The sequence below is a fragment of the Silene latifolia genome, chromosome X, assembly GCF_048544455.1.
Source record: "Silene latifolia isolate original U9 population chromosome X, ASM4854445v1, whole genome shotgun sequence".
NCBI classification, from domain to species: domain Eukaryota; kingdom Viridiplantae; phylum Streptophyta; class Magnoliopsida; order Caryophyllales; family Caryophyllaceae; genus Silene; species Silene latifolia.
In genome coordinates this window covers 323,255,158-323,272,606 of record NC_133537.1, presented here as the reverse complement: position 1 = coordinate 323,272,606, position 17,449 = coordinate 323,255,158, and the positions used below count along the sequence as shown (strand labels likewise).

Below are 17,449 nucleotides of genomic sequence, written 5' to 3'. Positions count from 1 at the left end.
ACAATAATAAATAATAATGTCAATATTAATAATGATATTAGTAAAAATAATTGTTTCGAATAAAACACTCAAGTCCTCTCAGAAGGCACCTCGAGCCTATGCTTGCTCTCTTCGGATGGATCTTTCACGCGTAACAAACAAGTCCTCGGAGGGTTCACAAGAGGTCCTTCTCTTATGCCTTACGGTACTGGTAGATAGCCGGGACCTTGCTTGAAGCTAAGGTCTTCGTGCCCTCTCATAGTAGCTCGAGTAGTCTTACTTCTAGAGAGAGGAAGTTGTTGGTGAGAAGTATTTTACCATTGACTGGTGAATAATGAGGTATTTGTAGATTTCTATGTGTACTTCAAATGATGGCTTGGCAAGCATGGTTACCAGATTCGCTATGAATACGCCTTACCGATTCGCGATTCGCTTATAGAAAATGTAGATATGTATTTTCAGTAAGCAACTTGATAGAATTCGCTTTTAACGATTCGTGATTCGTAGGGTACCAAGCGAATCCGTAACCATGTTGGCAAGCGTGTTGACTTGTATGACCTCGCATTGGCTAGTGGGTCAGGTCGGTTGGGCGTGCCCCATCAATATTATTAATAATAAATGTTATTGATTTTAATAATAATACCAGTAATAATTATAATAATAACAACAACAACAATAATAATAATAAGAATAAATTAACATTAATAACATTGTTATTCATTTTAACAACAATAACAATACCACCATCACCACCAACACCACCACCACCAACAACAACAACAACATTAATAACATTATTATTCATTTTAATAATAATATTCATAATAATAATAGTAATTATAATAAATAAATTATTAATAACATTATTATTAACAATATTATTAATTATAATAATAATAATAATAAAGAATAAAGAATAATATTATTAAAAAAAAAGAGAATTATTGATAACAAAATTAATAATAACTAATAAATTTAAGATGAGTAAAGCTGAAATGAGCCAAACTTAATGGAGTGAATCGAATCAATCAATCAATGGAGCCGAGCCGAATCAAATCAATCAATGGAGCCCAATCAATCGAATGGAGTGAGCCGAATCGAATCAATAGAGTGAGTTGAATCAAGTAGGTGAAAATAAGCCAGAAAGAACAGGGCCTAATTGAATGACATGCTTTTTTTGGTTGAATCTTTAGCTTTTTAGGCAAATCAATGTCATTATTAGCAATTTAATGTTAACACCGGATCTTTTAGATTTTTTTTCCGTCTTCTTAAAGTTGGTTTCCTTTTGGGCTTTTGATGATTAAGATTTTCGTTGTGAGAGTCTTCTCTTTGCCCCTCCTCTTATCACGGTTTTATTATGCTTTTCTTGGTATATTAAAAGTCTTTCACTTTCGTTTACCCTTTCACATCCGCGAGGATGTTATAGGTTAATTTCGATCGACCTAATTTCTTTACCATATAAAAAAAAAAAGACTGTTGAAAGAATTAGGTATATTTTAATTATGTTTTGAGAAAAAGAGGGAAAAACAAGAATTTAGTCACCTTTATTTGATTAGAAAGGTAGTGTGTAATAAAAACTTCAAGGTAGTAGTAAACAAAATGGGTATGAAGCAAAAGAGCAATTACATCATATCATATATTATATTAAAGCAGAAACCATCTGCCACGTGTCATCGGCAGATGGCTTCTGCCACGTGTCATTTGCAAATTAAGTATTCCATTTCCGTATAATCAACATAATTTCCATATTTGAAAGATTTTTAGAAAATTTTCCAAAACAAGATGAGTATCTTTTTGAAAATCTATTCTTTTAAACTCATTATCATATATTACCTATAAATCAAAAAAGAATCTTTCCTAAAATCCCTAAAATCATGTGCAAAGATGATCATATAACTTAGCCAAATATTATAACTTTGATTATAATTATCCTTTTCGGTGAATCAATATTAAAATTTATTTACATTAGAAGAAATTGAAATACATGTAATTTTGAAGATAGAGTATGTTTGATGAGTAGGATGAAGCATTTAGAGTTGATGATAATTATGAAAGACCGAGTCATCCGTTAATACTTAATTGAGCCGCTTTCATCTTTTATTCTTTAGGATTTTTGGTAATTTAAATACTTTTCCTAATTTTAAAACTTTTCTTCTTTTTTTTTTTTACAAAAAATATTATTTCATCTATTATAATTTTGATAGATTTGAAGACGATTTTAATTGTTAAGAAAACGATTAAACGTTCTGTATTAGTTATATCATTCTAAAATCAGAGATTGCAGAATAAGACAGTTTCACATATATGGCGTCCTTTTATCTAAGAAAACAATAATTTAATGCTGTTAGTGAATAAATATGTGTTTTTTTATATAATGACAATCATATTGTAGGACCGTTTTACACAGTAACTAGCTTTTGAACCCGTGCCCGCACGGGCGATCTTCAAAATTGCATTACAAATAATTTTTATATTATAATTGGAATTGTCATAATTTATGGGTATTGATTTTCGTAGTACGCATTTTACTCAATACAGTACACTTTTGACGGAATTGCCCCTCTCATTTCCACTCAAAAAAAATTAGGTCATGTACTGTGCGAAGAAAAAGGGTGTACTGCAATCTCCAATTCTCCACCATACTTCATCCTAACACACAACTGCCCCCCTCCGGCAATCATCTGGACGGTCTCTGGCGACCCACTATCCTCACTCGCCTGAGCACCGGCGAACCACCATTCCCTCGTAGCACCGCTGCACCACCCCCTCCCTTCCACAAGGCAACTATATCTCGTTCCTCTCCCTGACCGAGTATACTACCTTCACAATCCCGACAGTTGCTGTCATCCACCACCATATGCCACCGCCGCCTTTCCCTTGCCATCCCCAATCCAAGCTACCACCTCGTCGTTAACAAAAAACCAATTTTCTCACATTAAAAAGCACAAAAAGCATAAATAAAGTAGAAAATACATAATACACAATCTTAATTTGATCGATAATTGCAATTTACCTATTCTAATTGACAATTATCATCCGCAGACAAAATAAATTTGATTAAATTTAGATGTTTTATGGTTAATTATTGAGAGAATTAGGTTTAGGGTGTTTTTTTGGTAGAAGGGTATGAAATGGAAAGAAGTGCGCAAAAAGTACTGAATTGAGTAAAATACGTATTACGAAAATAAATTACGTAATTTATATGTAAAAAAACTAATTAATGTGTCTTTAATCGAGTATAAACAAATAACTTTTTGTATATCCTACATCATATAATAAGGGCATTGGCAATAGACAAACCCCAAATGAGGTTTGTCTAATGCCACATCATTCAACACACAAACCTCTCTAACAACAAACCTCAATACAACAATAGAAAAACCTGTTAAATATAGACAAACCTCATATAAATATACTACATGAGGCCCACCATTACTCATAACCAAAAACACAAACCTGTATACAAAATTGTAACCATTCTCATCTATGAACCTCAACCCCCATTCCCAACAATAGAGAGGTTTGTCAAAAAACTTCTAAAAAGTACACAAACCTTTATTGATAAACCTCTATTGTTGATGCCCTAACTATCATACCCTAAAAGTATAAACGATGTAAATCTGTTTAAGGTGAATATTATAGATACGAATCATACAATGTGAAGTCCATTTTTGAGCTACTATTCACCACAGGAACAATGTTTTAAACCCTTCTCCAATCACTTTCCAAAAATATTTCCTAAATGCATTTAACAGACGATTGTCTTCCAACAGACGATTGTCTTCCAATAATGAAACTTCATATATAACACAATTGTTATTACGCAAACTGGATTTATTGTAATGCGACACATGTTATTTTCCTACCCCGTTGACATATCAATGTTTACGTTCTAATACGCATTTGAGTAAAGACGTATGAAATGATTTTCCTACCCCGTTGGCATGTCAATGTTTACATTCCAATACCTCGTCTTAAACTTAAAACAGATCAAATAAAATATATAAGAAAAAAGCATAGTATCTAGGGATTAATAAAAAAATTGTCCAATTCATCGAAGAAGGGTGTTATTTAACCCCATTTTAAGAAAAACCAACTATACATTTATAATGTGAAGTTTTAAAATGGTGATAAATGCAATGGTCGCCGGCATGAATTTATAAGTCATTGGTTAGTATTATATTGTGTCTTATGTAAAGTTATATGGTAGATATTCTTTAAATTGGGTAAAGTTATATGGTAGATATTCTTTAAATTAAGCTTAGAGTACCTGCAAGTTAAAAGAAGTATTGTGAAAGGTAAAGTAGAGCACAAAAAAATGAAACAAAGGATAATTTATTTAACATATCAATTTATATGAATTTAATATTAACCTCAATTTAAATATGGTTAGCGATAATCATCTTAAGTTTATTGAGGAAGATTTTTTGGAGAATAATATGCAATATCCATTTTGATCATCATATATTATATCATTATCATTTATATGCAAAAGGTTTATCAACTAAGGGGTTGTTTGGTTGCCCTCTTAAATCATGGGAAGTATAAATTCCCATGAATTGCTTAAATATGATGTTGTTTGGTTGCCCATTTCATGGGAATTAGAACTTCCCAAGGAACTTCAATTCCTCCATAATGTAGGAAGTTGCTTACCTAGCCCCCTTGGTAAGTACAACTTCCCACATGAATTCATTTCCCATATGACAACCAAACAACATTTTTACAATTCACATGAACTTAACTTCCTAGGAACTTCATCTTCCCATAGTGAACCAAACAACTCCTAAGAATATGGAGAATAATATCCAATTAAATGCAATATTCATTTTGTCATCCTATATTATATCATATGCAGAAGGATTTTCAGTTAAGAATATTTGTGATTATGCCGGATTTTTTGCCTTTCCTACTTAAAATAGATTTAGATTTTCAATTTTTTATAAAGTCAACCGTGACATTGTTTTCATGTGTTTTATATGAATATATGATTGCCTTTTTTTAACGGAATTACTTTTTCACATACGAACTTTACTCTTTCACATACATTTTTTCATAAAATTTCCATATCATACCCTTTTATCCTAAAATTAATCAATTTAACTCATATATATTTCTCTCTCTTAAATTGAATCTAATTACTCTAACAAGTTGAAGAATGAATTATAATTTTCCAATTAGTGAAGTAATGTTTAACAATCGCGAAAGTGGTAATTAGGCCCCTTAACTCTGTTCAATTGTGAAATTAGGCCCCATAAGTTTTATTTGGAGCAATCAAACCCCTTAAGTTTCACCAAAAGTGAAATTCAACCCCATTTTCATAATTTTCACCAAATTCTTATATTAATATCACTTTTAATACAATTTATCAAATATAAAATATATTTTTTATAATTTTAGAACTTTTATATTTATATTAAATATTGAGAATTATTTTATTTTGAATTTTATAATATATAGAAAATTTATTATATATGTATGAATGTTATATAAATTATAAATAATTTACTAAATATGTATGTAAAAGTGTTCTTCAATGATTAATAAATTATGTAAAAATTCATAAAGTTGCAATTAGTAATTTTTAGTTATTTAATAAATTATTTAATACCAATATAAATTGTTTTTAATTAAAAGTCTTGTGTAAATTTAAAAAATGGGGTTGAATTTCACTTTTGATGAAACTTAAGGGGCTTGATTGCTCCAAATAAAAGTTATGGGGCCTAATTTCACAATTGATCAGAGTTAAGGGGCCTAATTACCACTTTCGCGGTTTAACAATTATATTAATTTGACTTATTGAAATTATTAGGTTTATTAATTAATTAGGGAAATTGATATGTTTATTTGTTAATCGATTATTACCAATTAGGGTTTATGGGTTGGTGATTGACGGTGTACATACGGAGACAGTATAATCAATCATTCGTTTCGTTCTCAATAGCACATGATAAAAATTGAATAAAGTGACCGCTAATTTGTCATGCTTCCACCTCTAAAAACTATGTGCCATGAACTTTGAAATATAAATTATCAAATCATTATCTTCATTCCACTGCAATGTAATTTCGTGGCATTAGAAGAGCTTGTAGTGGCGCTGTGCAAAGGGACGGCTGAGTTGGATGGTGCGACTGCTTGTGGGACGGCGAGTGGGTGGTCAGTGTTGGTTGGGAACGGGAATGGCTGTAATTGGTTGTAATTTTTTTTTTTTCAATTCATAATTAATTTTTTCTTTTGTAAATAATAAATTAAAGGGAGGCTCAGGTTGACCGGAGTGAGGTTTGCCGGCGACTAAATTGGCCGGAGTTGGTGATTTGGTGGTGAAAGGAGATGAAGAAAGGGAGAAGAAAATTTATTGGTAGGGTGAATGAAAAAAATGATAAGGGTATTAATGTAAAAAACGTATGTGAAAGAGTAAAATTCGTATGTGAAAAAGCACGACCCTTTTTTAAAGAAATTTTATGAAATCATTGACTACGAAAATGTTGCCTTTCTTAACTGATTTAATGGGAGTTAACAATAAGATAAGGACCTAAACTATGTTATGGAGTACTTTTTTTTTTTTTCATTAAGAACCTTAACTTCTACTTTGTATAGTTAAGGCACTGAGTAATAACTCCGACCAATTTTATTGTTAACTCAAGGCTGTCCATCATTTATGACGAAAACCACATATTAGAAAAATACCAATTTTATTGTTAACTCAAGGCTGTCCATCATTTATGACGAAAACCACATATTAGAAAAATCAAGTGCTATACGTTCTCTTGTGATCTCGTATTCATCGAAACACTTTCGCTATGCACCCAACACTAACTACCCAATTATATTATTTAGCTCAACATGACAGCATCCTTACTAAGCTAAGCACTTATTGACATCACTGTTTGCCCAACATAAAGTTCATCAATGAAAAATTTGTGATGCTCAACTGCCCATTCTTAAGCCGTAGATTAGGGTCCCAAAACTGCATGATATGAGGTTAATTTAGGGGTGAGTTAATCCTTAATTAAATTAAGATTGCAAATACCTTTAATTCGGAAGGAAAGTAACGATTCTAAAAACGGATCAAAAGTTTGAGAAGCAACGGAAAGGATCAGACTTCAATAATTCGGAAATTCGGAAGATCGAAAGTGTAATGCTCATGTTTACAATTTGAAGCAAGGTTAGGTGAAAAATGGAAGGCTACTCACGGAGGTATAAATAACATCTAGTTTTTAAATTCTTGTTCATACAAAGTACAAACATTTAGAGAAAAAAATAATAAAACTGAACCGTAATATGCCAAAATTCTGCAGAATCGTAAAGGACCAGTCATAGCAAAACAAAAATCATAACTTTATTCAATTAACAATCTTATGGAGAAAAACATATGAAAATAATGTAATCATGTTACCTTCCTCTTTAATCTTTATAAGTTTATTAAGGGAATCTTTTTTTAATAAATCATAATCACGTTGATGATTATGAAGAATAAATAATAATGTAATTTTTTTTGCTAAAAAATCTAAGAAAATAATGTAGTATTTTATTGTGGGAATGACACTTGGCTGAAGCCATCTGTTGATGACACGTGACAGATGGTTTATGCTTTAATATAATATATGATTATGGAAAAACCATATATATAACATCACTATTTGTGAGATGATTACTTTATGAGATGTTATATTCTATAAAAAATTTGTTACTATTAATAAATATATTATATAGATAATTAGATAATTAGACATTGAACAACATTTTACGAAGATATGAAAGTATTGCTACTTGGTGGCACCAAAAAAAAATATATTTTTTAATTTCATATATTAATGTGTATCCTTAACGCACACGTTCAAAAAGCATTTTTATTATTTATAGAAAATATATTTCAGTAAAATGATACTCTTTCATTCCACTTTTAATGTCTACTTTCTATTTTGAAAAAAATTAAGAGACTTGGGTAAAATAACAGTTCTACCCTTTAATTAAAATGAACGGAGACAATGTCATTTTGACCAAGGGAGTGGACGAGTGGTAGTTACAGTTTTATGAATAAGATTGGTTGTTAATCCATTTAACATACTAAATTTAAAAATGATGCAATTAATTTGGTTTAAATTTTAGAGTATGAATAAGATTGGTTGTTAATCCATTTAACATACTAAATTTAAAAATGAGACAATTAATTTGGATTAAATTTTGGAAAAAAGAAGAAAATGAAATGGAAGAGTAATTACTCAAAAATATTATCAAGACAAACGTATAGCAAAAAAATGAGTCATTTTCGCAACTTAGGAAGCTTGAACCTTAAGAAAATTTATTCAGTCACTTACGGGGTACGAGGTAATTAATCATGAGACTATTACCTCAAAAAATGGAAAAATAGCTAATTAAAGTTGTGAAATAGCTAACCAACCGACCAGTAAGAAACTGATTAATTTTGTTACAAATACATATTTGTTTGTTTGTGTCAAAATATAAACGACGAAAATAGAATGAAGGTAAATGGAAAAAAAAATGGTTTACGACTGGTGAAGAAAATACTAAAACCTAAGAATAAATATTTTTAGCATATAAAGAGTTTTGGCCAATTAAATTTGAGTTTGGTCAATTTAGATGCTTAATCTGTAAATTTAAGCATATCATTATTTCACACCTAATGTATGAACATACATTAACATTTTAATAACATTGTGTACCAAAAAAACATTTCCCCAATTAAGTCCATAATATATATCAAGTCATGAGCAATATATAATATAGCATTCTCAAAAAAACAATTTAGATACTTAGTATTATTTTCAATTTATATAAGTTGGAGTGACTTTAAAAAATTATCTAACAACTAACGCATAACATTATGACATTGTAAGGAAATGAGTAAATAAGTTGTTAGCAAAAAAAATGCTTTATCCGTTTTAATTTTATTGTTTAAATCACTCATTTTAAATTATCTCAAATTAACAATGTTGAGAAACAAGTGTTAACAATTAACACGACTCAATAAACAAAATAAAAAAAATAAAAAAAATAGTATTTGACGACTTGAAAGGCGAATGAATAATCAGCGGTGTTGATTGTGGGAGGTCGTGATAAGGGATGGGTCGCGATGAGTGGGTAATGATGGGGGTGAGAAGTCGCATAAGATTAGTATAAGGGTTAGGGATCACGCATGAGGGTAGGGCCGAGATGGTGGTTATGCTGGATGAGGTGCGTGACGTACGGGGATGGTGAAGGGCAAAATGGGGTAGTATAGTGGTGTGAGAGGGTGTGTGTGTGTGTGGGGGTGGGGGGTGGGGGGTTGAGATAGATGTCGGGTTCGAGGTGTTGGGTGCGGTCACCACTGCGGTGGAGGGTTTGTTGGCGAATCTCGAGGTAATCGATCAGTGATAGTGAACGCTAGCTGTTTTCACATGTTCAGGCGATTGTGGGTGGGAGAGAAAATGACAGATAAGGTAGAGAATTGAGTGGATAACAAATAATAGGGGTAATATGATATAAAAAACCTACAACAATGAATAAAATTAAATGTATATTGCCTAAATTAACAGGTTATAAAATATCTAATAACTTTATATCCGCTTTTCTGATTTTACCTCTCATATGTTAAAAACTCGAGGAAAAAAAAGCAAGATACTTCGATTAAAATTAAGCAACATAAACTTATTAAAAGTATGTGGATAGTCAAAGCGAACTATTCTTAAAATTTAGTTATTTACTAAATCAAAAAATATATAAATTTTTACTTTTAATAATACTTTTTATTACTACCCGTGCAGTGCACAGGTTCAAAGACTAGTATTTTTATTACTCTGTTTGATATTGTTTATGGTTATTTCGTTGATACAATAGTCAAAAGTTTCTCTAAGATATTAGTCATTTGAGTTATCCTTTTTTTTCCTATAATAATTTATGTAAATCGGACAAATTTGTATGACTATTAGGTAATAATATATTTTCTCGAAATTTTCTAAGTACAATATGGTGTATATGTAACTCAATTCCTTCTTCTTATAAGGATTGAGAATGCTTGTGAAATAGCAAAACGTTATAGTACTATCATAAACTCTAGTAGCACTTTCAACGCGCTCACATAAAATGTGTAGTTAAAATTTCGATTTTTTTCTTTGGTATTGACTAGGAGTATTCCTTACGGATACAGGGGCAATCTCTTTCGGGATACTAAAAGGCAGTTTAATGCATAAACTCCTCCTAAATTTGAATTTTTCATTTGTAAGAGTCAAAAATCAAACTCGAATCACTTACTTGAGGGATGAGCCTAAAACTTCAAAAAAGTTACAGAAAAATTTTCAGCATCCCCACTAAACTAAAAGAATAAGAGAACTCTAATATTTTCCCGCCCAAATGAATATTCCATATTTGGGCTTCATTATACCCTATCTACAATTGGGCCAAACTACTTAATTCCATATAATTATATTCCATTTATACATTTATGTGTCTACAACTGGGCCAATACTGATTAATTACTTACAATAACTTGCCTACTACAAGATAAGAGAGCATTCATATATTGTTTTTACTTCTAAAACGAAAAAATTGCCAATAATATATATTTTTCTTACACTTTAATTTAATATCTATTTCTACTATATAGAGTAATAGTGTTGAACCTTTTTTTTTTCTATCTCTTAATACAAAAAATTACTAATATTAAGTTTTATTCTATACTAAAATTTCAAATGGAGTTAAAATAAGTTAAATATAATTAGATAATTGTTAAATTTTCTAATGTCCCTATCTAAAAACCGCGTGTGCGCGGGATTTATACTAGTAACTTAATACCAAGTTGCAAAACAAATTGTTTAGCAAGTGACCAAAATTGGACCGTCTAGCTTAAGCCATAACCTACAGTCTTGGCAATAATGGTACATGATAGGCTTATCGTGTACCTATGCAAAGATAATTTCCCTAGACACAAATTAATGTAGCAATAGGGGTCGAACACAAGGAAACGGGAATTATGTCGTGAATTGCTATGGGTAGATTCTTATCAAGGCCGATTTCGATTTTGATTTGATTGGTTTGTTTGACGATTAATAAAAATTATGATGTAAATTATATAATTAAAAGGGAGTCTAAAGGGTTCGGGTCATACATGCAAAGGTAAACATATGATTATGATAAGTTCGGTACTAATAATTTTGTCAATTGTTTAGGCTTAGAGATACCCACCTTACGGCATTAGTATCAACCATAGACCGGGTCCTAGAGAAACTCTCGTCCATGACTAGGTCGTCCTACCACACATGCTTAGTCTAATTCAATTCCGTGCCTCTCGACTTTAGAACGAATGAACAAACTTAATTAATCTATGATTACGGCAGATAACCAAAGATTAAATGTAACAATGCAAACATGTGATGGAAACAATTGAACAATATTATTATCAACCTATTTAAACATGTTATATACTCCGTATTTGATTTTGCATGGCTCCCCTAGCCTTTAGACTAGGAAATTTAGCTACTCATATTAAAATGTAAATTGCAAACTAAATTATAAGAAATGCTAAACATGGTTGTATGATTTATATAGATTGGGTGATATAACATGTAATAACTAAAATAGTAATGTAAAATTGCAAACTTGGAATTAGAAATACCTTAATGGAAGAGAACTTATATAGAAGAACAAATAACAATAACCAAATGCTTGAATATCAAATGCTTGAACAATAACTTGTAGTACAAAATGTTGAAAGATTGAACTAAAGGAATGCTTAACAATTTGTAAACTAAAATGAGAAAACTAATGAGAGAAATATAATGCTTAAGGCTATTGTAAGTAAATTGAGACGTGAAAATGAGATGCCCTAAGCCTTGGAATACCTCTCCTATTTATAGGAGAGGAAGAAGAAACGTAAACATTCATGAAGCATGCAGCCCCGATCGGGGTTGGGTGGCCCCGATCGGGGTCGTGTGTTTTTCCTCCGTTTCCATTAAATCCCATCTTAACTAGCAAGAGTATCCTATGTGGGTGATTAATTAACGATTAATCACCCGGTTTAAGACCCCATCCCTTGGCATCCTAGGTAGCTTGGAATCCTATTCTTTCCTCTTTGATTTGGACTTGAACATTGGGCTTGACTTTGATTGTTGACTTCTCTTGCATTTTTATTTTGATCCAACATTTCCCTCATGCAAACCCATGCAACTTGAAGTACAAAGTCCATGCAACATCCAATTCTTAGTCCAATTGGTCTTATTTCCACTTAGCTTGCAATTTCTAGCAACCTTGTAGTATTTTAGCTCCAAAAAGCTTATTTCCTACAAAATATGTCAAAACATCCAAAACAACTAGAAATGCAAATATTAGCTATAAAACACTTAAGATAAGTGCTAAAGTCATGTAAAATCAAGCTAATATAGGGGTTAAAATGTATAAAATATGCACTTATCAGTACAATTAGACACGGTCACTAAAATGTGCTGACGATTTAGTTAGTTAACATATGACCTAAGCCACCTAAACTCTTCTAGATTTTTTAGTCACATCCACGATTGTTATGGCATTAAATTTTTACATTTCACCAAGTTCGCAAAAAATAATGTAGATTAAGGTATACGTCGATATTTGTTTAATCTATTGAGGTTATAGAATAGAATCGATATTGATAGTCCAAAGATTTAAAACCTAAAAACACAAACCGATTTATTGCTATTTGTCTCATAGGCTCACTAGCTTAGAATCCGTGCAAAATTGCACGGGCATGTATAAAAAAATATATAAATTATAAATAGTCAATCAAAATTTATAATTATAATATCATTCAGTATTATAGTATGAATGTACAAAAGTTACACATTCAAATTAAAGTACAATATTGAATTGAGATTCAACATTTATAATACTCCTAACATTCAAATTGATATATAATTGAGATTCATAAGTAATGTGCTTATAGTCATATCTTATTTCATATCGACTTATTCGAATGTAAGCGAATTACACATATATCACAAGTTTTAAAAATTATTAATTAAAAAATATAATAAATTCTTAAATCCTGAAAACTTTAAACATATTTGGTGTGTAGGCGAGTATAACCCCGTCCCACCACCCACCACAGGTGAAATATTTATACCCGTACTCCTCTGTGAATGCTCTACCCATTCCCACCCAACAGGAACGAAGGCGGGTGTAGTGTGGCACTCATTGTACCCAGCCAACTAACATCTCTATTCCTTACTAATAAAGAATACTCCCTCCTATTCAATATAAACTTTCATATTTTATTTTCCGTCTATTCACAATAACTTCCCTATTTCCTTTTTTTGGTAAGTGTTTGTGTGGTCCAAATTTAATTGTAGTGTATTTGTGAATTGTGTGGTCTAAATTTATTTATATGGTGGAGTAGTATGTTTCCTTAAATTTTGTGTCAATATGAAAGCGGAAGTTTATTATGAATAATAGGAGGGAGTAATCAATAGTATACATGATCCAAATAATTACTCGTATAATTGAAAGGTACACGTGTAAAATAAGGATTGTATTACTTAAGAGGTATACATATGATCTTTAAGGATTATTTTTTCCTTGTATTTTTAACATTACATAACAATCTTCGTGTAATTTTTAAAGACATAGTATGATATGGACCATATGAAGTTAAGTTATTAAAAACATGGTAGGAATGTACCATATAAAAGGGATTTTTTTTATAATTTTAAAAATATGAAAATAATAAAATTTTCATCTGCTAATTATTAAATCTTTTTTTTTCTAATTCTGTTAATTTAGTTTGATAGTAAACCTTGTTAAGCATATTTTGCTAACCTTATTCGTTATTATACATACATTTTCTTGTTTCCACCGTTTGTCTAATAGAACTTTACTTACGGACTAAAACTCGTTATTACCCATATTTTTGGTGAAGGTATATAGATTTTTAGTACATGATTTTACACTAAATTAATATAAATTTACTATGTTGAAAAACACCCATAAATAATTGGCTAAATTGTATATACCCTTATCAAAAAATTTCCTCACAAACTGTAAATATGGTACTCTTATATAATAATATACACAAAATAATAGAGTATGAAATAGTAGAATTTATAAAATCTAGTTGTACGTCCGTTTTATCACAAGGCAGACTTATTGTTATTGTAAAAGTGTAGAAAAACATTTGAGTTATGCTCTTGACTTATTATTATTGCCTTATCTTATACGGAGTAAAATAATTTGTGTGGTAAATATTAATTGTATGTCATATATGAGGAATCTTTTAATGAGTTCTATTAGTGAACAAAAATACATTAAGATAGTAGGTCTTACTTAAGACCATTTTAAATTTAGACCTTTCATAACCCGCATTTTATTCCTTTCCTATTTAAATCAGTTATGAGTATTGTCTTAACTTAAGACGGTATTAACTAAGAATTTGTGAAATTGGAAACTCATTTACGAAAGGTTTGCAATTTTCAAATGTAAAAATAAATAATAAATGTCATATAAAACGATTTTACATTATAAATTTTGATAAAATCATACTATCGATAGTTTTAATCTCTCGTAAAACATGTTTGTTGTATACAAAATGGTTTTCTGAGGAGTATTTAAGTAATTGTAAATTAATCAATGGCTTATGGTTAAAAGTAACATAATAACCAAAAAAATAGGTAAATGAAATTTTAAGTGCATCTTATAATAAATCACTTTATTTAAATGGTAAATCAAAAACTATTATTCTGTAATAATATTTGGTAATTATAAATTATAATATAGTGTATAATTAAGCTCCTAAGTGTTAATAAATTATAGTGTCTTATTTTTGGAAATTATCATAAGATAAATTCATTGAATAGACTTTTACCTAGGCGGGAAAAAAATTAAGGAGATAGCGACATGTGTCAAGTTTAGTGAGTAATGGTTCTTCTATTATAGTTTTATATAGATATAGATAATATAGTGTATAATTAAGCTCCTAAGTGTTAATAAATTATAGTGTCTTATTTTTGGAAATTATCATAAGATAAATTCATTGAATAGACTTTTACCTAGGCGGGAAAAAAATTAAGGAGATAGCGACATGTGTCAAGTTTAGTGAGTAATGGTTCTTCTATTATAGTTTTATATAGATATAGATAATATAGTGTATAATTAAGCTCCTAAGTGTTAATAAATTATAGTGTCTTATTTTTGGAAATTATCATAAGATAAATTCATTGAATAGACTTTTACCTAGGCGGGAAAAAAATTAAGGAGATAGCGACATGTGTCAAGTTTAGTGAGTAATGGTTCTTCTATTATAGTTTTATATAGATAGATAGATATGGATGATAATATGTTTCATTGTATCTACTACTCCCTCTGTCCCGATCATTTGTTGTCATTTTTCATTTTGGGGTGTCTGTTAATTATTGTCCTTACTATTTTAAGAATGCAGTTAATGAGTAATTTGATCATTTACACTTAATTTATTCCACTTATCATTTAATAATTGACCCCCTCCTCTTGGTCTTTGTGCCAAACCAAAGTACAATAATTGGTCGGGACGGAAGGAGTAGATGTCTAGATTAGCAGAAAATCATATCAACATTGACTTTGTGTATCTCACTTAATCACCATAGGCAAAGAATCAAGTAAATCGTGATTCAATGAGATACTAATAAAAAATCAATCCACATTTCATTCCGCATTTGGTAAACCTTGTACCATGAACTTAAGTCCATTATAAACCTTAAAACTATTACAATCAACAGTCTCATAGTGTCAGACATAAATAATTATACAAAAAAAAGAGTGGCAAAAACAGCTCAAATTAAAGCAAATGGCTGATAACCCTACAAGTATCAATATTCTACCTATTAACCAAAGGTAATCTTAATCATAATTACTAACAAAGCATGATTTAGCATACAACATCATTGTCTTTATTTTGCTCCGAATTCAAGAAGTTTTGATGTAGTAAAGTCGTTAATGATTTTGTTGGTTGATCGCGATTCGCAATACATATTGATTGTTGTATATAAAGAACCTTTTGTTTTTGTTAATTTTTTGTTCCATCATTAACACTAATGAATACTCACTATAGGTTAGCGGGAAAAGTGGCACTCGTGACGGGTGGAGCAAGCGGAATAGGAGAGAGCATTGTTCGGTTATTCAATAAGCACGGTGCCAGGGTATGTGTACTAGACGTTGCAGACGAGGCTGGCCGCAAGCTCTCGGTATCACTTGGTGACGACCTAAATATCTCTTTTTTTCATGGTGATGTCAGCAAAGAAGATGATGTTAGCCGTGCCGTTGATTTCACAGTGAAAAAATATGGCACTCTCGATATCATGGTCAACAATGCCGGGTTGACAGGCCCACCTTGCAACGACATTCGAGATGTCAACCTTAAGGATTTTGACAAGGTATTTGATGTTAATGTGAAGGGTGTTTTTCTGGGGATGAAGCATGCAGCTCGAGTAATGATCCCGTCTAAGAAAGGATCGATCATTTCTATCAGCAGTGTCGCGAGTGTCCTAGGAGGTTTAGGTCCCCACGTGTATACAGGTTCCAAACACGCTGTTGTCGGACTGACAAAAAGTGTGGCAGCTGAATTAGGGCAGCATGGGATACGAGTCAACTGTGTCTCGCCCTATGCAGTTCCGACAAACTTGGCATTGCCTCATTTGACTGGGGAAGAGAGGACGGAAGATGCGTTGGCTGGCTTCCGCGCTTTCACTGCTAAGAATGCTAATTTACAAGGTGTGGAGTTGACAGCAGAGGATGTGGCTAATTGTGTATTGTTCTTGGCAAGTGATGAAGCAAGATATATAAGTGGGGATAATCTTATGGTTGATGGAGGATTCACTTGTGTGAACCACAACCTAAAAGTGTTTAAATGATCACTAAAACTAAGGAGAGACGGTCTTTCAATAAATTATTGAGAGGCCAGTTATTCGTACCCTTTTATTTGTATTTCGTAACCCTTTTATTATTGATCGTGACATAGTAATTTCGTGTACCTATTTACATAATAAATGTATCTGTTTTGTAGTCTCTTGTTCGATGGGTAAATGACATTGTTCGAACAACAAGGATATTCAAATGTGAAATAAATCTCGTGTCGACCATATTTGCTACTCCACTTAATTATAGAGTTCATAGAATAGTAATATATGTAAAACCATTTTAATAAGATCTAATTCATTGTAGGTGAATGAAAAGCTTAGTTCTTGTTTGCATGATTTTTATTTATTTATTCGTTTCAACGTTATATTCATTTTTCAGCCTAATGTTCCCATTTCATTATAATACTCCTCACATATATTAGAGAAATGGGAACATTAGGCTGAATAAGAGGGAATATATTACATCCAACTAAAATTTTTTGTAGCTTTTAAAAGCACAATAGCTCATATTCTAGTACAGAGTTACCAACAAAGCACAATAGCTCGTATTATTATATAAGTATCTCCATTGCAAACCAAACCCAGAGCCAAAGACAAAGACAAAGCAAAAGAAGCAACAA

General features: G+C 31.0%; 1 protein-coding gene across 1 annotated transcript; it reads left to right on the top strand.

Annotated features, from left to right (window-relative positions):
• Positions 1-6,901: 6,901 nt before the first annotated feature.
• Positions 6,902-17,156, top strand: LOC141622042 ((+)-borneol dehydrogenase 2-like). Its single transcript, XM_074438116.1, has 2 exons — positions 6,902-7,173; positions 16,025-17,156. Exons 1-2 carry the CDS (start codon positions 7,154-7,156, stop codon positions 16,821-16,823), a joined length of 819 nt encoding a protein of 272 aa, XP_074294217.1. The 5' UTR covers positions 6,902-7,153; the 3' UTR covers positions 16,824-17,156.
• Positions 17,157-17,449: the final 293 nt, after the last annotated feature.